The sequence below is a fragment of the Dendrobates tinctorius genome, unplaced genomic scaffold (genome assembly GCF_039654945.1).
Source record: "Dendrobates tinctorius isolate UK_male_01 unplaced genomic scaffold, ASM3965494v1 ptg000007l, whole genome shotgun sequence".
In the NCBI taxonomy this organism is placed as follows: Eukaryota; Metazoa; Chordata; class Amphibia; order Anura; family Dendrobatidae; genus Dendrobates; species Dendrobates tinctorius.
The window spans coordinates 26,766,415-26,792,823 of NW_027361675.1; the positions used below are offsets into that span (position 1 = coordinate 26,766,415).

Consider the following 26,409-nt stretch of genomic DNA (forward strand, 5'->3'; position numbering starts at 1 on the left):
CATCACACCGACTGTTCTGAGATGAAAGCTGAAGGTAATCACACTCCGCTTTGCTGCAAACATCTTCCCCTCACAGTGGCTGCTCTGAGCGGAAAGTTAAATGTAATCACACACAGCTCTGCAATGAGATCAGACTGTCATTACAGGTCTCACACTGAGAACCTTCTCTAAGCTATTATAGGGGCGTGTTCTTTGTTTCTCTGTGTGTTTCTGCTTGCTTATGATTGGTCAACCTCATACACTGGAAGTTGTACACACTCCCTTTGAAAAATCTTTAATAATGCCCTTATGGACGTATCATAAACTATAACCTAAACTTATCAAGCTAATATCTCCCCAACTGAGAGGAGAAATAAAAAATTAAAATCTACATTTTATTCAGCTTTTCATCCACTATTCCATGATGTGGGCAGTTTAATATGCTCAACTGGTGAAAGATTCTGTTTAAATACTTAATTTTTAAGTAGGCTTTCAAAAGACGGGAAGCATTTAACACAAGTGACCCCACAGTGCTTTAGGCATTTTTTATGTGTTTTTAGCAGTCCTGCCACAAAAAATACTAGTGTTTTCTTCACTGCTTAATCCCTGCTGACAAATGGGCATAACTATATGTCCAGATTGCAGGTGATTTCCTGCAATCGATTATACAGTTACACTTAAGAATGACACGGGCAAACGATGCCCATGCCATCCGCAGTAGGAGCCAGCTGTTAAACGCAGCCAGGCTCCTCTTGTAAGTGCTGAGACCAGACATAGTGCTGATCTCTATGAAACGGGGAGCTGATAGTTGCTATGGCAACAGGAAGGCATGGTAAAATCTTCCATGTCTGTCATATTCCTCACTTAATCAGATCATGCCCAGGGCTGGAATTGATTGGCTGTCAGTCAAAGAGTGACAGTGAAATAACGCACTCTAGTACGAGTACTAGACTGTATTATCAATGTGATGAAAGCATCACAGGTCCAAGTCCCCTTATGGGGCTAGTATTGTAAAAAAATGCTTTTAAGGCTGGTTTCAGACTTGCGTTGAGGAGGGCTGCGGATGGCAGCCTACTTCCTCCTTTCTTCCTCTGTGAAGCTCCGCCTACGTTCTGTGCAGTAACCCTACCATCAAATTGTCGCAAGCGTCCAGCCTTTCCCCGTGTACCTATCTTTAACACTGGGTATTCAGGGACATGCTTTGTATGCGGATGCGTCTGCATGCGGCGATTTGACAAGTGCGGCGACCGAATGGAAACGCAAAATTTTGCGTTTCCGTGCGGTCGTCGCACACATCAAATCGCCGCATGCGGACGCATCCAACGCATGTCCCTGTGTACCCAATGTTAAAGATGGGTACGCAGGGAGACGCTGGATGCATGCGGCAGTAGGCGGAGCATGGGCGGAGCTTCACGGAGGAAGAAAGGAGGAAGTAGGCTGCCATCCGCAGCCCTCCTGAACGCTAGTGTGAACCTAGCCTAAGTGCTCTAAAAAACTAAAATCATTGCTTAAATAATAATAGATTATCTGAACAAAGCCCATCTCCTGCAGAAACATAAATTCGGTATCGCCGCATTCGTAACAACCCATACTATAAAGGTGTATCACACTTCATCCAATACAGTAAATACTGAAAAAAATAATATTAGGGATTTACAATGTGATGACCAAAAAAAGTGATTTTTCTTGTTTTTCTTGTGAAAAAGTAGTTAAACATAAAAAGTTATACATTTTGTGTCAGTGTAAATGTATTGACCCCGAGGTATTGCTGTATATCAGGGGTGTAAACTCATCTTCAAGGAGGACCACATCAGCATTATAGTTGCCTTCAAAGGGCCAAATGACATTGTAAGGGCTCATGCAGAAATGCGTGCAACAGGGTACAAGCATGGACTGCAATGCATACACGGTCCATGGGCTATAAGAGGGCTGTTCCTGGACCGTATGGCTAAGAAAAGTGTCTGCGGGTAGTAGGCTAAGAGAGCTGTCCCTGGAGAGTATGGCTAGGAGAGATTTCCCTGTGTAGTAGGGTAAAGAGAGCTGTCCCTGGGCAGCAGGGTTAAGACAGCTGTTACTGTTTAGTAGGGCTGATAACACTATCCCTAAATAGTAGGGTTAAGAGCGCTGTTCCTGGGTAGTAGGGCAAAGAGTGCTGTCCCTTGATAATAGGGCTAAGAGAGATGTCCTTGGGTAGTAGGGCTAAGAAAGCTGAGCCGAACCTCAGAGTCCAAGATGGACAGCTCCCTATGCCAAGTACAGGCTGCATCTGCTCCAATTCAAATTTGGAACCACACAAAAGGGTTAGCTGACTGCATTCACCTTCTTGGATGTCACCTTCTTGGCTGGCCGACTGCGTTCATCTTCTTGGCAGGCCGACTGCGTTCACTGTTTGGGCTGGCCGACTGCGTTCACCGTTTGGACTGGCCGACTGCGTTCATTGCGCTGTTCACTCTGACAAAGCTGGCACCTGCTCCTTGTGCTGGTGCCCCCCCCTCCATTTACCGCTCGCTGCATTTGCTCAGATTCAAAGATCAGCTCCCTGTGCCAGCTATGCCCCCTCTGCTAAGCACTGGCTGTGTCAACGTAGAATGCAACCAGTACATAGTAGAAGGGGGGTACCAGCACAGGGGACGGCTGCCATCTTAAATTTTGAGCTCTGGCGCACACTTCCAACACTGTTTCACCCTATACACAAATGTCCTGTTGTAATATCTGTTAAATGTTGTGCTCTTGTATCAGTAATTCATTTGTAAACCTGCCTGAACAAGGAGCCTCTGGGCTCTGAAAGCTTGTAAATATATTTTTTCTAGATAGCCAATAAAGGCATCACTCCTAGAATACTTTTGTCATTTTTGGGCATAAAAGTATTTACATTATTTTTTCAGGCCAACATGGTACCACAATATATTTTACTGTACATCAACATGTATTAAGAAAATAGCAAAAGTCATTCTTGGCATTTTTAGCAAGAATAATAAACTCACGTGATTACAATCTTCTATCCGGTACAACTGCTCTGGTGTGCACTTCTCCAAAACTGGCTCAAGCATTGAATAAGGTACACCTCCTACCTCATAGATTGCTGAAATAAAAAGAAAAGCATATGTCAAAATATACACCCTGATGATATAGTCCAAGTGACAGTCTGCAACCTATTTCAGGCTCACCTTGCTTCGTTCTCAGCGACCCTGATTCTGGTGATGTATCACTTAGCTTACTGGGTGCAGCAGTTATGATAGTCACAGTTTTCTCTGCTGTATATCTAGTAGCGCTCAGTTGTTGAGCTGTGTATAATATCCCTGTACACACTACAGCTTTCAGTGTACAATGTATAGTGACAGAGAGCTGCTAATCATTGCTGGGAGCATGGTTGGACCAGAAGGAGCCAATTGTCCTGTAGTGATAATTGCTGCTGATAAAACACTGATTGTATTGAAACAACAAAATATTGCCTAGTGACACATTACTGGACTCAGGCTCTGTTCCACTACACCATGGTGCAATGGTGCATACATAGTTACATACGTTATGTGTATCGAGGAAATCATCCAGCCCTTTTTTAAAAACTGTTATAGTGTCTGCCACTACTACCTCCTGTGGTCGGCCATGGTGCATTATATAGCAAAACACTGGTGACAGATTCCCTTTAAGAAACTGACAAGATTCAGAGATGGAAGGCTTATGACTCTTACTGAAAAGAGGTTTGCTGTACTGGTCGCTGATATTTTTTTGAAATGTGTTTTGTACATTTTGACCTGTTTGGTTATTATTCTCACTTGTATAAGAACCTATCAGCAGCATTTTACTAAGTAAAGTGCAGACACGGCCATATTGGCGCTGTCATACTGATTAAAATGATGCCTCAGGTGAAGAAATCAGTTTTGTAGATTTCTTCCTAGCCGCAGGCCGCGCTTGCGCAGATTGAGCTCTTGGAAGTCTTCAGGAAAATGGTGTCGGTGGCTGCACATGCGTAGATTGCTCAGTGCAACTGGCACCGGATTTTCTTCCGTGTCATTTAAATCAGTATGTACTATGGCCCTGTCTGTACTTTACTTCGTAAACTACTGCTGACAGGCTCTCTTTAACAGCTGAATATACAGTTAGGTCCATATATATTTGGACAGAGACAACATTTTTCTAATTTTGTTTCTAGACATTACCACAATGAATTTTAAACAAAACAATTCAGATTCAGTTGAAGTTCAGACTTTCAGCTTTCATTTGAGGGTATCCACATTAAAATTGGATGAAGGGTTTAGGAGTTTCAGCTCCTTAACATGTGCCACCCTGTTTTTAAAGGGACCAAAAGTAATTGGACAATTGACTCCAAGGCTATTTCATGGGCAGGTGTGGGCAATCCCTTCATTATGTCATTCTCAATTAAGCAGATAAAAGGCCTGGAGTTGATTTGAGGTGTGATGCTTGCATTTGGAAGGTTTTGCTGTGAAGGAAACATTTGGTCAAAGGAGCTCTCCATGCAGGTGAAACAAGCCATCCTTAAGCTGTAGAAACAGAAAAAAAACATCCGAGAAATTGCTACAACATTAGGAGTGGCAAAATCTACAGTTTGGTACATTCTGAGAAAGAAAGCAAGCACTGGTGAACTCATCAATGCAAAAAGACCTGGGCGCCCACGGAAGACAACAGTGGTGGATGACCGCAGAATAATCTCCATGGTGAAGAGAAACCCCTTCACAACAGCCAACCAAGTGAGCAACACTCTCCAGGAGGTAGGCGTATCAATATCCAAATCTACCATAAAGAGAAGACTGCATGAAAGTAAATACAGAGGGTTCACTGCACGGTGCAAGCCACTCATAAGCATCAAGAATCAAAATGCTAGACTGGACTTTGCTAAAAAAAAAATCTAAAAAATCCAGCACAGATCTGGCAGAACATTCTTTGGACAGATGAAACCAAGATCAACCTCTACCAGAATGATGGAAAGCGAAAAGTATGGCGAAGGCGTGGTACAGCTCATGATCCAAAGCATGCCACATCTGTAAAAGACGAAGGAAGCAGTGTGATGGCTTGGGCATGCATGGCTGCTAGTGACACTGGGTCACTAGTGTTTATTGATGTGACACAGGACAGAAGCAGCCGAATAAATTCTGAGGTATTCAGAGCCATACTGTGTGCTCAGATCCAGCCAAACTGATTGTCCATCTGTAGTATGAAACGACGACCAATGACCCAAAACAAAGCCGAAGCAACTCAGGAGTTTATTAAAGCAAAGAAGTGGAATATTCTTGAATGGCCAAGTCGGTCACCTGATCTCAACCCAACTGAGCATGCATTTCACTTGTTACTGACTAAACTTCAGACAGAAAGGCCCACAAACAAACAGCAACTGAAAACCACCGCAGTGAAGGCCTGGCACAGCACCAAAAAGGAGGAAACACAGAGTCTGGTGATGTCCATGAGTTCAAGACTTCAGTCAGTCATTGCCAACAAAGGGTTTTCCACCAAGAACTAAAAATGAACATTTTATTTACAATTATTTACTCTGTCCAATTACTTTTGGTCCCTTTAAAAACAGGGTGGCACATGTTAAGGAGCTGAAACTCCTAAACCCTTCATCCAATTTTAATTTGGATACCCTCAAATGAAAGCTGAAAGTCTGAACTTCAACTGCATCTGAATTGTTTTGTTTAAAACTCATTGTGGTAATGTCTAGAACCAAAATTAGAAAAATGTTGTCTCTGTCCAAATATATATGGACCTAACTGTAAATGACATGGGAAAAATCTACATTTTTCACTTAATTGCGTAATAATTATGCACACATATATTCTCTTAAGAAAGACAAAACCTCACTTTTACTTTCTTAAATATTCAGGTTTGTTAACCTCTTGGATTTACTGACACCACAGAAGTTGAATAAAATGAATCATCAAAGATACAAATTGTCTAATATTTGTGCACATAGTGTATGTATACAAACATTAAGGATTTCAATGAAGAAAATACAAGTAAGGGCTCATTCCCATGTCAGTTTTTCATGTACAAGTGCTATCCATTTAATCATGGTTAGCACTTGTTGTACCTATGATAGTCTATGACGCTGTTCACATGTCCCTGGTTTTTTGTGGACCGAATGTTCATGCAAAATAGCGAAGACATGTTCAATATTGATCAAACTCTGCAATGAAAGTCTAAGGGTGTGTGGACAACATTCAGATGCCATCCAGGTGTTGTCTGTTTTCCACTAAGGCTAAGTTCACACGTACCGGAACTCTCGCGGAAATTACCGCGAGAATTCCGGAATTCCATTCCGCAGGAAAATCGCATTTTAAATTCCCGCGATTTTCCCGCGGAAAAACTAGCATTTTGCAAGCGTATTTAGCTTGCAAAATGCTAGCGTTTTCCAAGCGATCTGTAGCATCGCTTGGAGAACTGATTGACAGGTTGGTCACACTCGTCAAACAGTGTTTGACAAGTGTGACCAACTTTTTACTACTGAGGCCGCCTATGCAGCATCAGTAGTAAAAGACAAAATGCAAAAAAAAATAAAAAATGGTGTTATTCTTACCTTCCGACGTCCCGCGCAGCCGTTCCCAGTAATCCTTTGCGAAAATGCCCGCGATGACGTCCGTTCTCGCGGGATCGCGATGTCTCGCGGTAATTCGCGATGACGTCGCGATCCCGCGAGAACGGACGTCATCGCGGGCATTTTCGCAAAGGATTACTGGGAACGAGAGCGTGGAGAGAAGCGGAAGGCTGCGAGGGACGTCGGAAGGTAAGAATAACAATATTTTTTATTTTAAATTCTATTTTTTACAGGGATATGGTACCCACAGCCCGGAGGACAGTCTCCTCTCCTCCGGACCGTGGGTACCATCCGCAAATGTTCTGCTTACTTTCCGCATGGTGTGCACAGCCACATGCGGGAAGTAAGCGGAACAATGCATTCCTATGGGTGCGGGATCACCGCGATTCCGCAAAATTAATGAGCATGCTGCGGTTTTTACCGTGAAGCGATTCCGCCGCGGTAAAAACCGCAGCATTAGCACAGCATTGCGGAATCCCATAGGAATGCATGGGATGCTTATTTTTCGCGGTTAAAACCGCCGCGGAAACGCGAAAAAAACGCCACGTGTGAACTCAGCCTAACTAATAGGAGAAGGTGGAGAACCTTTTTTTTTCTCACCTGTGAAAAAAAACTGCTGAAAATCTGACCAAACGCTAATGACACTCGGTCCGTTTTTCCTCATATGGGCTCATACTCGCAAGAAACTCGGACGAGTCTCGCACGTCAATACCTGGCACTGCCGCCGGCACTTGGATCGGAGCGTTTAGCTGCATGTATTTCTATGCAGCTGAACGCTCCGGTCTTGAGTGCCGGCGGCAGTGCCGGGTATTGATGTGTGAGATCCGTCCGAGTTTCTCGCAAGTGAGTATAAGCCCTAAGTCAAAAAAACTGAAGGCTGAACGAGCCTTTGTACTGAATCTTTTGCCATATGATCAGATCTCAGCGCTGCTTTTCTGTAATAAAATCCTGATTCATATATATATATATATATATATATATATATACACATACATACATACATACACACATATATATGTGCATATACACACACACTAGCTGCTGGCCCGATTCTAAAAGCATCGGGTACTCTAGAATATGGCCAGCAGCAGATTAAAATAAAAAATGTGATATACTTACTATCCGACGGCCCCCGGAATCTGTCCCTCCTCTCCACGCTGCCAGCATCTTCCGTTACCAGTACTGCTTTGCGCCAAAGACCGCTGCTGACGTCCTCTCGCGAGAGCATGACGTCATGAGCGGTATTTCGCGCAAAGCAGTACTGGGAACGGAAGATGCCGGCAGCGTGGAAAGGAGGGACAGATTCCGGGGGCTGTCGGAAGGAGAGTAGATCACTATTTTTTACTTTAATTCTATTTTTTACACGTTTATGGTACCGAGAGTCCGAAGGAGTCTCTTCTCCTCCGGACCCTGGGTACCGGCTAGCGCCAGGCATCTCTGGCTGCGTCGCCGCTGACGCCCGGAGATGACCCGCGGCAACAGTCGGGAGATCAGCGGCTAGCGCCGCTGATCTCCCGACGGCACGGTAGCGTGCGTCCTGCTAATTGCGGACTGCGCCTGTTGCTGATTGGTTGCGGCCTGGTGGCCACGACCAATCAGCAAAGCGGGATTTCGGTTACAGACATAAGGCGTTATATATATATATATATATATACACACATATACATACACATACATACACAGGGTGGTCCAAAAGTAGGTGGACACAAAATAATAACATTTATTTTGATTTATATGTAAAATTATATTTACTAACACAAGCATAACATTGACAATTAAGTTTTATTCTGAACAATAATACAAAAGCCCTTAAATTTTATCAACGCAAGTACTCAAACTGTTTTCCATCACAATTTGCACAGCTTTGACGTCTGCCTCGACAAACATTTTTGCACAAGTCTATTCGGGTATTAATTTCTTGAAATGCATCTCTTATGTAATTTTTCAAATCACTGACACTTTTTGGTTTTCGACTATAAACTTTGTCCTTGAGTACTCCCCAAAAGAAAAAAATCCATTGGGGTCAACTCTGGTGAACATGCCGGCCAATCAAGTGGGCCTCTTCGGCCAATCCATTTATTAGGAAATGTTTTATCAAGAAACTCGCGGACTACTCTTGAATAATGTGGAGGGGCCCCATCTTGTTGGAAATAAAGCTCATTTAAGCCAGTCTCACTTTAGACCATGTTTGATAAATCTCCCCCTTCATAACCCTATTACACATACTGTCCACCTACTTTTGGACCACCATTATATATATATATATATATATACACATATATATATATATATATATATATATATACATATATACACACACACACACACACACGCACACATACCGTATTTTTCGGACCATAAGACGCACTTTTTTTCCCAAAAAATTTTTTGGGAAAGTGGGGGGGTGCATCTTATGGTCGCAATATACTCACTCCTGGCGTGTGTGGCGTGGCTCTGTGGTGTGGTGGTGGTGGCGGGCTGTACTTCGTTGCAGGGGCAGCGGCTTTTTGTTCTCCGTGGGTGGGCTCCACCGGCATTTCCTCAAAGCCCGGAGGCCCCCGCACATCCGTTGCTGGCTTGCTGCCATGTTGCGGTGGCCTCCGGGAACATGAACGCCGGAAAGACGGCTGCCGGTCCGGGGACGGCGCATGCTCAGGATCAGATCTCTTCCCGAGATCTCGGGAGACGAGATGCAAATCTCGGCAACAAGATTTCGTCCAGAGATCTCATCTCCCGAGATCTCGGGACGAGATCTGAACCTGAGCATGTGCCGTCCCCGGACCGGCATCCATCTTCCCGGCGTCCATGTTGATGTTCCCGGAGGCCACCACAACATGGCAGCAACAGATGTGCGGGGGCCTCCGGGCTTTGGGGAAATGCCTGAGGAGCCTCCGCCCCTGCACCTGAGCACAGCCTCCAGCACAGTGCCCCCAGCACAGCATGATGCCCCCCAGCACAGCACGATGCCCCCCAGCACAGTGTCCCCAGCACAGCACCCCCAGCACAGCCCCCTTGCCTCAGCACAGGCCCCCTTCCCTCAGCACAGGCCCCCTTCCCCAGCACAGTGCCCCCAGCACACCCCCTTGCCCAGCACCCCTGCCCCAGCACAAAGCCGCCACCGCACCAGCTTGGGATGGGATTTCCTAGAGGCCACCGCACCAGCCTGGAACACCAAACGACCACTCCTCCACCTGTGTCGGATCCCTTCCCTGGTAATCTGAATTCGGACTGTAAGACGGACCCCCATTTGACACATTATTATTTTTTTCCCTATTTTCCTTCTGAAAATTTGGGGTGCGTCTTATGGTCCGGTGCGTCTTATAGTCTGAAAAATACGGTCGACATATATATATATATATATATATATATATATATATATATAAAAATAGACACACAACACTTTTGCTCTCATTTTTCATGAGCTGGACTCACAGATCCAAGACTTCTTTGTACACACAAGGCCCTTTTCTCTCAAATATTATGCACAACTTTACCTAAGACCTCCGTCACACGTCCATTTTCATACAAACTGCACACACTGACAAACACACCCATTTTAATCTATGGTCCCGTGCACATGTCAGTGTTTTCATATGGACCGTGCGTCCATATGGGGAAAACCTGTAGACATGTTATTTTTTTCCGGCCGCACTGATGAATTGCGTGTCACACATGTGCACAAGGATGACAATCATGTGCCGTCCGTGTTACATGTACCAGAATAAAATGCAGAAAAGAAATCCAAGTTTTTTTGATGTTAAAAATGTGCAAAGATAGAGATAGCATAAGTACGGCACCACGATCGCGCGGGCTCATGCTGAGCGCCGTGGCGATCGTGTGCTGGTGCCAGCTCTATGTGAGAGCTGACACCATGCAGGAACGCCCACATTCGGTGCTAGCACTGATCGCAGACGTTTAACCCCTTCTCATGCCGCTGTCCATGGTGACCCCCGGCCGCTAAAAATGGCGGTGGAGTCCTTCAGAGCAGGTGCTCACAAGCCACCTTCCAAGTACAGGAGCTGACACGACTCCATCCTGCCTGTCAGAATCTGCTCTGATGCCCGACTTGTCAGTATAAGGATGATGTCCCATAGTGGAACAATGTAAAAAAGTTAAAACAAGTTATTAAAAAGTGTAACAGCAGCCAAACATAAAAACCCGATATAAATCTGGTATCGCTGTGATCGCACCGACCTGAAGAATACAGTCGTCTCATTACTTGTGCTGCATGAGGAACGGCGTAAAAAAAATTAATAAAGCCAATTCTTCACCTGCTGTTGATTTGTTCATTTTGCCTCCCAAAGATCGCAGTAAGGATCGGCTCACATTTATCCTGCGCTGAGGCGCTTGCATCAGGGTTTCCGTGAAAATCTCTGATTCAGACGGAACCCTCGGCAGAAGATTCCCTATAATGAGGCAGATTGAGGCACTGTGGAAGCCAAAGGATCTGTGATGCAGCAATATCTTTTTAGAGGAGCATTAAAGTGTGGTCGGCCACAGTTTTCTGCACTTCTGAAAAGAATAACGCTGAACAGAGGCCAGACGGAGTCCAGAGTAACTCTGCTGTCTCGTTTAGGTGAATGGATCCCTTGGGGGTTTCATCTGTCATGTCACCCAGAGATTTAGATGGAAACCCCAAAGTGCTCAGCGTAGAGCGCCAGATAAAGGTGATTGTAGATGTTATATAAAATAACATAATAAAATAATAAAAGCTTCAACTCAATCCACAAAAAAAGCCAATCCCCCACTCAGGTCTGTCATGGGTTAAAGGAAATATAGGGGGGCTTCCACGTTATGGGTAGCACAAAGGCTCTGGGAAAAGCGAAATGGCTCCTTGTCCCTCAAAAGAAATTCAGCAAATTCTCCTCTCCCAAATCCAAATGCCCCCCCTTCCCTTCTGAGCACTAGTGTGTCTTAACCACAGTGTCCACGTTTGGCATTTCTGTAGTGATGAGAGTCCACCTAATTTACAGGTGCATATATCCAGAAGCATGAGCTGGGCATAATGTACTGGTGATGGCAATGGAAGTTTGCAATTATCACTCAGCAATATCCACTACTGCTTCTTACTAGAAAACAACCATAATAGTCACTACATCTGTAGATAAATTCCCAAATGGGTATAATTTCCAAAATGAGGTCACTTGAGGGGGGATTCTGCTTTTCTAACACTTAGGGGCTCTTTATGTGGAATCCGCAAACTAATCTAGGAAAATTTGCGCTCCAGGAGGAAAATAGGGCTCCATTCCTCCCTAGTCTCTCTGTGTGGCTAAGCAGTACTGTACATCCACATGTTGGGTATTTCTACTTTCAGCAGAAATTGTGGGGCAAATTTTGATGACATTTTTACACATTTCAAAGTATGAAAATATAAAATTTGGGGACAACACAATCTTGGTGGTAAAAATGAAAATTATTTTTTCTTCACTGCCCAATTGTATAAAATTCTGTGAAACACCTGTGTTGTCAATACAATCACTGCACCCCTAGGTGAAAACATTGAGAGGTGTAGTTTGTAAAATGGGGTCACTTATGGGGGGTGGTTCTGCTGTTCTGGCACTTCAGGGTCTTTGCCAATGTAACATGGCACCCTCAAATCAGTGAAGCAAAATCAGCACTGTAATACGGCACTCCTTCCCTTCTGAGCTTTGCACTGTGCCTCAAAAGAAGGATTTTTGGTACTCACCGTAAAATTCTTTCTTGGAGCCTTCATTTGATTGAAAATGGCAGAAAAGAAAGACCACTCGCCCGGTGCGAGACCCTAAAGACTCAGAAAATAGGCTGCCCAAGTTTCCACCTCAGGAGTGTGTACGGCTGATATGACGGGATCGAGACGCTCCGCCCATCGCAGAATCCTTGCTACCTCTGCCAACACTTGTTTGTTGCGAGTCCCTCCTTGATATTTTAAGCTACGGCAATGACGTTGTCCGATTTTATACAGACCTACTGGCCTGCTAGGAAGGACTATCAGCGGCAAAGGGCAAGAAGAAAAAATTGCCCTGATCTCTAGGAGATTGAAAGAGAGAGCGGCTATTTAGGAATTCCATCGACCCTGTGCTGAATGATGAAGAAAAAAACGCTCCACAACCGAGGAGACTGGCGTCAGTAGTGACGACCTGCCACCAGAGAGGGTGGAAGGACCTCCCTCGAAGGACTGACGCTAATAACGTCCGCCAGGTCAGAGACTGCCTCCCTCTAAGGTCCAGGGAAGCGATCCTCTTGTCCCAAGCCGACACGGGGGCCAGCTGAAGAGAACCGGTCTGAAACTGGGCAAAGGGAGATGTCTCCATGGCAGTAATTATCTTCCCCAGAACTCTCATACTGTATTGCAGGGAGAGAGAAGCTGGTCGCTTAGAGTTTGGATCCCTCAGCAGAGGGATAAGAACTTCACCTTTGGAAAGAAGACAAGGCTTGTGCCATGTCAAACCTCATTCCCACAAACATCAGATGCTGGGCTGGGGTGAGGGAGAACTTCTCTCTGTTGATGATCTAGACGAGACGAGCCGGAGTGTCTAAGGTGAACTGAAGACTCTGGTCGCAGCCTAGGCGGGACTCCATCTTGAAATGACGGATCCGAACCTGAGGATTTGATCGTTTGAAATCTAAAATCAGATGGAGAGATCCGACTTTCTCCGGGACTACGAAAAGATTAGAGTAGAACCCTGAAAAGCGATTGTTCCGGGAAAAGGGTATGATTACCCCTGAGTGTAGCAGGGAAGAGACGGCCTGACGAACCTCTGGCACCTGCGACGGATGTCTTAGCAAACGAAACAGAAAGAAACGTCCTCCAGGGAGGGAAGAAAAAAGTTGATTCTTGATTTTTTTTTTTCTGAGGATGGATCTTCAACCAGAGGATGCGGCACACAGTAATGATGTTGCTGTTCTACCCAGCGGAGCAACAGGCCGCATGCAAAGAGGCGGTCAAAAGATATTTGCCGGAATGGGCAATCTCGTTTGCCAAATCCGCCATGTCATCCAGAGAAGTTGCCACTAGGATGCCCTGGCAGACATGAACTTTGCCACTAGGCGGATGCAAAGATGGGACGAAGACTCAATCTGCCTATCCATAGTGTCCCTAAGAGACACACCGTCTGGCACAGACAAGACTGTCTTGGAAGACAGGCGAGAAACCGGTGGGTCCACTTTAGGGGACTCTGCCCATTTACCAACGAGATCAAGGAATAAAGAATGTCTAGCTGCTTCTTTCCTGGGAAGCGCTTTTCAGGATGTTCCCAGAGTTTAGCCACGATAGCTTCCAATTCCCTGTCATAGGAGAAAGTTCGGGAGAGACGTTTTACCCGCTTGAGGGAAACAGAGTGCTCCTGAGCATCTGGCTCGTTCTCCTTGAGATTTAGGGTTCTGATAACTGCCAAGATAAGACTATTGACCATACCCTGTGTCTTTGAGACTTGGTCCGAAATGGACTCAGACTGGGAATCCGCATCCGACCCAAAGATCGCCTCTGTGGAGGGGGCCTGGGGAGAGGAGGGCATCCAAAACGGGAACTGGAAAGAGCCCGCTGTCCTGTGGTTTGTGCTCGATCTGTACCTGTGAAGGTTGTGGTTAGGTGCATACGAATCACAGTGAGAGGCATTCGGAGCACTGGTGGCGATAGACATGTAAAAGACGATCCAGGACCAGGGACTGTGATACACTCTGTCAGATCAGAGACCGACTGTGACATGGCAACAGCCCACTCCGAAGGGAGGGGTGTGCTCTCATCCCAGGCGTAAGGTCGTGGTCAGGTGCATACGAATCCCCGTGAGAGGCATACGGAGCACTGGTGGCGGTAGACAGATGTAAAAGACGATCCAGGACCAGGGACTGTTATACACTCTGTCAGATCAGAGACCGACTGTGACATGGCAACAGCCCACTCCTGAGGGAGGGGTGTGCTCTCATCTCAGGTGTAAGGTCGTGGTCAGGTGCATAAGAATAAGAATTTGCATGCGTTTTCCCACAAAACTTTTAGCTTGCAAAATGCTAGAGCTTTTGCAAGAGATTTGAAGCATCGCTTGGAAACATGATTGCCAGGTTGGTCACACTTGTCAAGTATAGTGCTTGACAAGTGTGACCAACTTTTTACTACTGATGCTGCCTATGCAGCATCAATAGTAAAAGATAGAGTGTTAAAAATAATAATAATAAAAAAAAATAAAAATAAAAAATAGGGATATACTCACCCTCTGTCGGACCCCGGAGTCCTCCCGGCCCTCAGTGGCGCTGCCAGGAAGTTCCATTCCCAGGGATGCCTTGCGCGAATGACCTCTGTTGACGTAGCGGTCACGTGACCATGATGTCATCAGAGGTCAATCGCGCAACGCATCCCTGGGAACAGAAGTTGCTGGCAGCGCCAATTAGGGCCGGGAGAACTCCGGGGGCCGACAGAGGGTGAGTATATCCCTATTTTTCATTTTAATTCTATTTTTTACAAGAATATGGTACCCAGGGCATGGAGGACAGTGTCTTCTCCTCCAGACCCTGGGCACCATCCGCACATGAAACGCTGCGGATGCGTTTCTGCAACAGAAGAATCCGCAGCCTGGGCACAGCAATTGTGGATTGCAATGAAAATAGGGATTTTTGAGCACTCACCATAAAATCCTTTTCTCCGAACCATTCATTGGGGGACACAGAGACAGTGGGTGTTATGCTGCTTGCCACTAGGAGGACACTAAGTAAACCAGAAAAAAAGTTAACTCCTCCCCTGCAGTATACACCCTCTCGCTGGATGAGATTTCTCCAGTTCAGGGAAAAAAGCAGTAGGAGCTTAAACAGTCAACAATAACTATGTCACAACCTAAGAATGTTACAATGAGCCAGTAGGCTAAACAGGGTGGGTGCTGTGTCCCCCAATGAATGGCTAGGAGAAAAGGATTTCACGGTGAGTACACAAAAATCCCTATTTCTCCTACGCCTCATTGGGGGACACAGACAGTGGGACGTACTAAAGCAGTCCCTGGGTGGGGAGCATACATCTGCTAATACCCCATGTACGACTGAGTCAATGCTGAGGTACTGCCGATTGCAGGATGTGTCTGCCGAGAGCTGCATCCGCAGAGGCCTGAGAATGAATTTGGTAATGTTTGGTAAAAGTATGCAGACTGGACCAAGTCGCAGCCTTGCAGACCTGTTCTGCCGAGGCCTGGTGCCGAATGGCCCAAGAGGTGCCCACTGACCAGGTAGAGTGCGCCTTAATCCCTTGCTGGGACAGGCGCGTTCCTGACACGGTAGGATTCCTGAATCACCAAGCGAATCCACCTGGCAAGCGTTGCTTTTGAAGCGGCTAGACCCTTCCTATGCCCCTCAGGAAGTATGAACAGGACATCTGACTTGCGGAAGGGAGCCGTCCGAGAGATGTACCATCTCAGAGCCCTAACCACATCCAGGGTGTGGAGGGCCTTCTCAATGCGATGGACTGGCGCCGAACAAAAGGAAGGCAAAACGATTTCCTCGTTGGGATGGAAAGAGGAGACGACCTTGGGTAGGAAGGACGGGGACGTCCTGAGAACTGCCTTGTCCTGATGAAAATTCAAGAATGGAGAACGGCAGGACAGTGCCGCCAATTCCGAAACTCGTCTAATTGACATAATTGCCACAAGAAAGACCACCTTCCAAGAGAGGACGGTCAGTGACTCGTCATGCAGCAGTTCGAAAGGAGCCTCCTGTAAGGCCCCAAGAACCAGATTTAGGTCCCATGATTCCAATGGCCTTCTATAAGGAGGCGCTACATGGGAGACTCCCTGAATGAACGTCTTGACCTGAAGTTTGGTGGCAATTTTGAGTTGGAAAAGCACTGACAAGGCTGAAATTTGGCCCTTGAGCGAGCTAAGCGCAAGTCCTGACTTTAATCCGGATTGAAGGAATTCCAATATGGCCGGAATGGAGAACACCAGAGGGGATCGACCATGATCCTTGCACCACGAAAAGAAGGTTTTCCAGGAGCGGTGATAGATGCGCATGGACACAGGTTTCCTAGCACTAATCATGGTGGAAATCACGTCGTGAGAGAACTCAGCCTGTGCTAAAATCCAGGGATTCAACGGCCACGCCGTCAAAGACAGGGCCTCGGAGCTCTGGTGGTAAATCGGGCCCTGTGAGTAGATTCATGTGATCTGGAAGTCACCAGGGGACGTCGGCGACTAGCTGTACTAGTTCTGCATACCATGCTCGGCGCGGCCAATCGGGCGCGACTAGGATCACTGGTACCCCCTCCGCTCTGATCTTCTTGATGACCCTCGGAATCAAGGGAAAAGGGGGAAAAATGTACGGGAGCCAGAACCGGTGCCATAGCAGAACTAGGGCGTCCGCTCCGATGGCGCATGGATCGCGCGATCGGGCAATGAACCGAGACACCTTGTTGTTTAGCCTGGAGGCCATGAGGTCCACATCCGGAGTCCCCCAACGAAGACAGATCTGGTGAAAGACTTCGGATGAAGAGACAACTCTCCTGAGGCAATGCCTTGGCGACTGAGAAAATCTGTCGCCCAATTTTCTACGCCGGGGATGTGAATTGCTGAGATGGGTGAATGGTTGGTCTCGGCCCAATGGAGGATGTGACTCACTTCGTGCATGGCCATCCTGCTCCGGGTACCTCCCTGGCGGTCGATATACGCTACAGCCGTGGCTTTGTCTGTTTGGATCCTGATGGGGTGACCTGCGAGATGATGGAAACTCCGTAGAGCAAATCTGATCGCTCGTATCTCCAAAATGTTGATGGGGAGACGTGATTCTCGGGTTGACCAACGACCCTGTGCCGTGTGGTGACAAAAGACCGCACCCCAGCCGAGAAGGCTTGCGTCGGTGGTTACTACCAACAATCTTACTGGGAGAAAAGACCTCCCTTAATTCAGGGAGGACCTCAGAGTCCACCACTTGAGGGCTTGCCTGACCAGCAGGGACAGAAGGATCCGACGGTCCAGGGAGAACGGGTTCTTGTCCCAAGCTGACAGCAACGCGTGTTGTAAGGGACGGAGATGGAACTGTACAAACGGAACTGCTTCCATGGCAGCCACCATTTTCCCGAGAACTCTCATGCTGAAACGAATGGAGTGAGAAGCTGGACGGGAAAGAGCCTGCACTGCCTGTTGTAAGGCTTGCGTCTTTTCCTGAGGGAGAATGACCAACCCGCGGGAAGTGTCCAAGATCATTCCTAAAAAGGAAATTTGCTGAGCCGGTTTCGGGGAAGACTTTGCGAAGTTTATCTTCCACCCCAGGCGTGAAAGTGTATTTACTGTTATCTCCACAGATTCTTCGCAGGCTGAAAGGGACGGACCCTTGATGAGCAGGTCGTCCAGATACGGTAACACTACTACTCCCCGAGAGTGGAGAATGGCCATGACAGCCGCCATGACCTTGGTAAAGACCCTGGGGGCAGTGGCGAGTCCGAAAGGCAAGGCCACGAACTGGAAGTGTTCCTCGTGAATTGCAAAACGCAGGAACTGCTGGTGAGACGGGCAGATCGGAATGTGAAGGTAAGCTTCCTTGATGTCGATGGATGCTAGGAACTCTCCTTTTTCCATGGAAGCGACCACAGACCGGAGAGACTCCATTCGGAATCGCCGAACTGTGACAAACTGATTTAACAGTTTGAGATCCAGAATGGGTCGTATCGTGCCGTCTTTCTTTGGAACCACAAAAAGGTTTGAATAAAATCCTCTGAACCTCTCATGATGAGGGACCGGAATGATGACTCCGTCCTTTAAGAGGGCCTGAACAGCCCGAAGGAAGGCTCTTGTCTTTCCCTTGGGCGGAGAGGAAAGGAAAAAGCGAGCTGGAGGGGGAGAGGAAAACTCTATCTTGTATCCTGAGGACACCAGCTCCCTGACCCACTTGTCGTGGATGACCGCGAGCCAGGTGTGGCTGAAGGAAAGTAGGCGGCCGCCTACTTTGTCGGCGTCCGCCGGATACCGCAACAAGTCATTGGGTAGATCTATGAGACCTGGCTCCCTTGGAACCAGAAGCCCTACGTCTGGGTTTCCAAGGGCGGTTAGGTCTGTACGAGACCTGGGAGCCTCTGTCTCCGCGCGGAGACGGACCTGATCTGGAAGAGAAGGTAGAGGATGACCAACCGGAGTTGTTGCAAAAGGAACGAAAGCGCGTCAGCTGTTGGTTGCGAAACGGCGGAGCAGCTTTTGTTGAGAGAGGAATTTACTTTTCCCCCCGGTAGCATCAGAAATGAGCTGATCTAGTTTCTCTCCAACAAGACGACCCGTTTGAAAGGGTAGAGAAGTCAAGGATCTTTTAGATGCGGCATCCGCCCGCCAGTCGCGGAGCAATAGGGCTCTTCTAATAGAGATCGCGTTAGCGGAAGTTTGAGCAGCGCAATAGGTGGCATCAAAAGAGGCATCCACTACAAAGACCGCTGCGTGAATTATCTGCCTGGTGACCATGGTTGCTTCCGGAGGAAGATTGGTGCCCTGGAAGGAAGTAATCAAGACCTCTGCCGAAGCGGCCATTGCTTTCGTGACCCAAATTGCCGCGAAAGATGGAAAAAGCGCTGCTCCTGAAGCTTCAAAAACTGAACGGGCAAGGTAGTCAATCTGACGATCGGAGGGGTTTCTTATCGAGGAACTCTCAGACACGGACAGAAGCGTTTTTGAAGCCAGACGCGATACAGGCGGGTCTAACGGAGGGGACTGTAACCAATCTTTCATTAGGTCTGGATCAAAAGGGTATTTAGCCTGAATAGACTTTTACCCTGTGAACCGCTTATGCGGACAATCCCTATGTTGCTGGACAATTTCCTTAAAGTCCGGATGGCTGGTAAATAACCTGCGCACACACTTGGTTTTCTTAAGTGAAACAGGATGTGCTGGAGCGGGAACATTCTCCTCATCCAACTTCAGAATCCTGTTAACTGATTCTATAAGAGAATCAAGCGAGTCCTGATCAGTTGGGGGATTCTGAGGGGCAGACGTGTCAGAATCAAATTCAGAGTCGTGCTCGCTGAGAACTCCAGGAGAGGGAGAGCGAGAGACAGGAGTCGCAGATGCAGAGGCGCGAACGGGGCTAGGGGAAGCGTCATGGGTCCGCTTTCTAGAGCCTTGACCGTCCCTTGAACGAGTACGGTCCCTGCTGGTGGACGGTTCCCGTTCGACGCCAGAGCCTTCCTCGGGGGGTAAGGACGCCTTCTGGCTTAAAGAGCCCTCCCGGAGGGAGAATATAGCCTGGGTCAGAGACTCCACCGACCGTGACAGGGACGCAGCCCACTCAGGGGTACTAAACACAGGAGACCCGTCAGCAGCGGCGGCGAGGGGCGATTGAACGCAGGTCGGGGCGCAGGCCGGGTCGCAGTCAGTGCATAACGGATTAGTCTGTGCACTAGTTAAGCCATACTTGCAAGAGGTACACACGGTAAAAAACGCAGTGTGCTTTTTAGCAGTCCGTTTCGCTTCCTTAGATTGAGACATAGCGCTCCTGAAAGGGTTAACGGCAGAGTCTGCTGCAGCTGCAGGGAACGTGCCGGGAAGGGGTTAAGCTTTAATCTGAGGGCATATGCAGATTACCCGGTCCTATGCCGTGTCCCCCGGGAGGAATGGTGGTGGCCTTGCTGTGTCACCCGGTATCCGGCAGAATGCTCGCCTCACAGCTCGTATCCAGATCAGGCTGAGGTAAAAGGATATGGCCCCCGAGACTAGGATTGCGCGTCTCGTCAGGATGAGAGGCGCCAAGGCGAGGGGGCGGCGCCAATAGCGCGGGCGGCACTATTCAAATTGCGGCCTAGTAGGCCGGAAAAGCCAGGGGCTAAATTTTTGAGCCTACCCGAGGTAGGCGGGCCGGGGCGGCGCTATTTAAATTGCGGCCTAGCAGGCCGGAAAGCCGGGGACTAAATTTGTCGGGCTACCCGTGGTAGCACCGAGGGGGGGGGGGGGCGGTGCACCGCCGCTGATGCTACATCAGCGCTTCTCCCTGGGAACAGGACCCGACCCCATGCCTCTACTCCAATGCTCAGCGCTGTCCGGCCATCCATGCAGGCTCTCATCCTCCAGGGCTGATGTAGCAGAGCTGGAGGAGTTCTTAAAGGGGCCATGCTCAATCGATCCTCCCTGTGATAGGGGGTTGGAGAGCTATGGGGCTGATTCAGGGCCTATGTAAGCGCTGACCAGTCTTCTCCGTTACGTGCGCTGCCCTCATATTCGTGGATTTCCGGACGCAAGCATCATCGTCAATGCTAGAGGAATCAGCCCCAAACGTCGCAGGAAAGTGTACGTGAAGGGTTACTCCACGTGCTTGCCTGTTGTTGGTTTGGGGGAGAGCGGGCCGTAGAAAGGAACCGTCGCCCCCTTCACTCCGTTAATTAAAAAATAAAAATTTACAGAAAATTAAAAAATAAAATAATAACGGTGGGGTCTGAAACCAGACCCAAGTGCCTCCTACAGACACTAAGCATGAACTGGAGATATCTCATCCAGCGACGGGGTGTATACTGCAGGGGAGGAGCTAACGTTTTTTCTGGTTTGCTTAGTGTCGTCCTAGTGGCAGCAGCATAACACCCACTGTCTCTGCGTCCCCCAATGAGCCGTAGGTGAAATAATGAACAGCAATATCAAGACGACTTGCCGAGTTCATGTTCCATCATTTTTTACATCTTTTAGCCGCTATAGTCTTTGAAAGCCATGAAACAGCTGAAAGAATTGTCAAGGACATTTCGCAGGCGGTCTGGAGACGCCGCCAAAGAGGAGGCTTCAAGAAAAACTCCACTGACATTTTCCTGAAGAGTATTCTGCTTCAAAAACCATGTGGGTACGCTGGTGTCTAAAACAATCTGCGTGCACAATCTGCGTGTTGCGGTCAACAGTACACACGGTGCTTTTTTTCCGCATTTTGTGAGCACTTTGAGTATTTTTTTTTTATACCAAATCTTTTAGATATACCCTAAGTGAATGAATATTTCAATATTAATAAGCACAAATATGAGCAAGTGCCTGACTCCACAGGACACATTGTACTCACAGTCTATGTTGTTCGCCAGGACTCGGATGCACTGCTCGTAGAGGGACATCATCTTTGGCAAGTAAGCGGATTTAGATCCAGAATACACCTGCATCTTGGAGTTTAATCTGCGTCCAGTAAATCCATTACCTTCATCCTCCTCTTGAGAGTACAGTGGAGCTGGGGAATAATTAAAAAAAACAAAACATAAAAAACCACCCATCCAGTGGCCAGAGATTACTGATTTGTCCTGCAGACCAAATGTAACCAACGCTATTGTCATGGTATCTTACCTTTCCTCTTATGAAGCATGGAGGGGACAGTGTCAATAGATGGAAGAGGTCGATAATTTGGCTGGATAGTTGGCAATGGTATATCAGGTAGAACAGGGACTTGGTCTATCTGCACAACAGTGACACAAAATAAAATACCAGTTAAGGTTACAGGGAACTGCATCAGCAGCCATTCGTAATAAGTGACTACTACCTGAATTGCTACCTTTTACAAATGGAGACAATGTCATGAGTGCAGGACAGCAACGGTCGATCGAATAGTGTCATGTCGAGTGACCAGATAAAATGTTATACTACATACACAACATTATATATTTATATTACTAATGGTGAGCACACTTGATTGATGCTCAATAGTCATTCTGACAACTTAGCAATACCCTCTGGCCCAGATTCAACAAAGCTTTTACCCCCAAAAATGTCGGAAATGCTTTTAAAAGTCGCAAAAATTTGGCAATTTTTGCCAATGTTAACGCAAGTTTCTCCCCGCTCCACCGAAATGGGCAGAGCTGAGGCAGGATGGCGGCAAGACGCTCCAGCTTGTCAAATTAATGACAAGCTTTGGCATTCTGTAGGGTAGATATTTTTCTGGTGTAGCTGGCATAAGTGCACACCACTCAACAGACGCTCCAGGTTCATGAAGAGGTGTGCACCTCTCAACAAATCAGGAATGTGTGACTCCACCAGGCCCCCTCATCAAGACAGATGAGAATATCATTGGTATTTAAGAATCAGGACCTTAATTTTCCAATGTGGCTCTATTTTGAAGATGCCGTTTCGGTCTAGTCCATCAGCTTCATGTGCAGTATGGGTACAGAACAACAGCGAAGCTTAAGCTGGAGGTGGATGGTAAGTTCCATATGATGATGCTAGCATGCGTGGTAAGAAGTTGTCTGCAAACTACGCATACTGCAAATAGTACTGCTATGCTGAGTGACTCAGCCGGCCACAGCGAGGTCTCCTTTGTGCTTGGAGTCAGCGAGCTAATCAACCTTGTACATGACAATATGGTCCATGATCTTTACACAAGTGAGATTCCACAAAAGTATACAGGGCATCACAATAAACTTTATACCATCAGACCAGTCTTGTGTCTTTTATCTCAGGGTCACTGCCCATTCCCATGGAGATGGAGGAGGAGCTGGAGGTACTAACGGGAGGTGGTCAATGTAAAGGGTGGGAACAGATAACTGAATACAGAACATTGAGCAAAAGTACAAAAACACCACTTGAGGAAAAAAATCTCAAGGGTGTGAGGGTAGGGCATTTGTTTCATGTTAAGATTAAATGCACTTTCAAAGTTTTTGAAAGCAAAAAAAAAAGTTTGGGTACTGAACAAACCCTTTAAGGCTGCACAACATATGATGTGCTGTGATAAAAATGAATTTTCAAACAGTCATCCAATGATTAAAGAGAAACCGTTATTTTAATTTGTATTACATAAATCAATAGTACACATAAAAATAAGCAACATTGTAATACATCTTATTAGGGAAATCTGCTTCCTTCTCCACTTGTATTGTGAGGAAAGAGGGAGACACAAGCGCAATATAGGGTCTTATCCCACAAATAGAGTAAGCGGTTTGACAAAAAACTGCTCACCTGGTAGTAGGTATTCAAAGCATGTATAGATAAGGGCTGCTGCAGATCCACAAGTCGGTCACCGACTATCTGAAACAGAGCTCTGCAAAGGAATACGTGGATTTTGTCCGCGCTGCCCAAATGATGAAATTCCAGAGGTTAATAAAGTTTGACAGCGGTTTATTCTACGCGTTTCAAGGTTTTTTGCAACCTCTTCTTCAGGTGGTATTTCCTGAAGAAGAGGTTGCAAAAAACCTTGAAACGCGTAGAATAAACCGCTGTCAAACTTTATTAACCTCTGGAATTTCATCATTTGGGCAGCGCGGACAAAATCCACGTATTCCTTTGCAGAGCTCTCCTTCTCCACTTGGACTGATTATTCATTCCCAAAATTATTATTATTATATATTTTTATAGCTCCATTTATTCCATGGCGCTTTACATGTGAAAAGCGGCAAATATAGACAAGTACAATAAACATGAGCAATACAAGACACACGTAAGTACAGAAGGAGAGAGGACTCTGCCCGCAAGGGCTCACAGTCTACAGGGATGGGTAAGGATACAGTAAGAGAAGATAGAGCTGGTCGTGTGGCGGTTCAGTAGGAGGATCATTGCAGGTTGTAGGCTTGTTGGAAGATGTGGGTTTTCAGGTTCTTTTTGAAGGTTTCCATGGCAGGCGAGAGTCTGAGGTGTTGGGGTAGAGAATTCCAGAGTATGGGGGAAGCATGGGAGAAGTCTTGTATGCGGTTAAGGGAAGAAGAGATAAGAGCAGACTAGAGAAGGAGATCTTGAGAGGATCAAAAGTTGCGTGTGGGTAAATACCGGGAGACCATGTCACAGATGTATGGAGGAGACAGGTTGTGGATGGCTTTGTATGTCATAGTTAGGGTTTTGAACTGGAGCCTCTGCACAATACGAAGCCAATGAAGGGCTTGGCATAGGGGAGAGGATGGGGAATAACGGGGAGACAGGTGGATTAGTCGGGCAGCAGACTGTAGGACACATTGGAGTGGTGCCAGAGGGGAGGCCAGAGAGTAGGAGGTTGCAGTAGTCTCAATTTCTCAATTCTCTAGAAAAATCAGTATTTGGTGAAGACAGAATGTTACATTACTGAGATAGGAGATGACAGCTGTCACTGATAAGATTCTATGTTACTGTAATGGAAAAATTTGTCTTCGCTGAATACATATTTTACCAGTGAACTGAGAATTTTGAGAATGAATGATCAGTCCTGATGGATAAAGAAACGTATTTCTCTGATAAGACAAATTAAAAAATTGCTTATTTTCATGTGTACTAATTTATTTATGAGATAAAATATTAAAAACATATCAGGTATGCAAAAAGCACAGTAATACATACGATAGAGGTTCAGTTAAAGAGGACATTTTACAACATTTGTTTTTATTTTAAACTGTATGTATCAATAAGAAGGGACAGAGGTGATGAAACTTTTTTTTCCTACTCTGCAATGTGGAGATAGGTATTTTTTAAAGTTTAGGGCACACAATATGCAAACTTCCCTTTCAACAGAGAGGCGGTTAACAGTGACTATCCTCTGGGGTTGTTTACATTTTCCCCTCTATTACACTGACCAATCATAAGACGAAAGAAACAGAATTAAAAAAAACAACAAAAAAAACAGAAAAATGCCCACAGATAAGATGAACACAGCATATACAGCGTAATCTGGTGAGATATGATGTTTGTGCTCATTGCTGAGAACTCCTCATTTATTGCTTTCTGTTTTTACTTACTGTATCGACAAGAACCTACAGGAGTGAGAAAATCTCAGTGGGGTCAAATGAAACACATCAAGTCTCACCATGTTACGCTAAAGACACCTGTTTTGATATTCACGTTGGGCTTTTGCTTTTATCACCCTTATTAGTGATGAATGATCAAAAAAATGCTCAGGTACACGACACTCGAATCTAGCAGGTCAGACGCTCAGACAGGCTCGACTCGAGTACAATGTGAGTCAATGGGAAACGCCAGCATTTTTCTGGAAGACCTTAATAGGAGTGCAAGGGGGAGGAGGGGAAAAAAAAAAAAAATCACTGAAATGGATGGAAACGGCGCTCAATTGGAAAGGGAACAGCGTGGGGAAGATGTATGGACGCATCTCTGACTCCAAGTCGCTGCTGGGAACTAAAATAAATCATTTAAAATGTGATGTGGGAACCCCCCCCATATTTGATAACCGGCCAAGGCAGACAGCTGGGGTCTGATATTATCAGGCTGGGAATGTCCATGGTTACTTGGCCCTTCCCAGCCTAAAAATACCAGCCTGCAGCCACCATTATTTTTTATTAGCAGGTCAGTAATGGGGGTGTCTGATAGACTTTCTGGTCTTGATGCCAGCTGACATTACACAGCTGACACCAACCCCCAAAAATATTACCCCGAATGCCACCGCACCAGGGCAATCGGGAAGAGCTCGGTAAAGCACTAAAAGTGGTTCATCTAATGTGATGCGCTAATTCTGGGGCGGCTATGGGCTTGTGTTTTTAGGCTGGGAAGGCCCAAATAACTATAAACCTTCACAGCCTGATATTATCAGCCTTCAGATGTATGCTTTAGTTTGGCTGGTTATAAAAAATTATGGGTACCTCACGTCATTTTTTAAAATTATTTATTTGTTTAGACAGACATGGCTACAGCATTACCATGTATGGCAGGCAATCCCCGAATGTTTATTGGCTGTTTAATAGCAGGGTAGGGACTCGAGCATTCGCCATACTCGATCAAGTAACAAGTGTACCCAAGCACCCTAATGCTCATCACTATCCCTTATATGACTCTTGCTTCTTATGATTTGGCATTGTCATAGAGAGGGAAAAGTAAACACTTCCAGAGAACAATCTCTGTTAATGCTCCCTTAGTTGAAGAGGAAAATTGCACATTGGGTGCCCTAAACATCGGAAGCCCATAACTGTAATCAGTCCCATTGCTTCTATTTAGTGATATATAGAGTTTAAAATAAAAAATATTGCAAAAGCTTTAACTAATCCTGCAGCCAGCATATACAGTGAAAAAAAACCTGTAGAGCTTAAACAGGTGAAATAT

The 26,409-nt window shown here is 46.4% G+C and overlaps 1 protein-coding gene across 2 annotated transcripts in view; it reads right to left on the minus strand.

Moving 5' to 3' along the window:
• ELOA (elongin A) overlaps positions 1-26,409 on the minus strand; it is a 65,514-nt gene that overhangs the window by 15,598 nt on the left and 23,507 nt on the right. For both annotated transcript variants that reach the window (XM_073572932.1, XM_073572931.1), the window contains exons 5-7: positions 21,757-21,865; positions 21,485-21,643; positions 2,964-3,061 (exon numbers count right to left, since the gene is read on the minus strand). In XM_073572932.1, the coding sequence (XP_073429033.1) occupies positions 2,964-3,061; positions 21,485-21,643; positions 21,757-21,865 (366 nt within the window). The remainder of the gene's footprint in view (positions 1-2,963; positions 3,062-21,484; positions 21,644-21,756; positions 21,866-26,409) is intronic.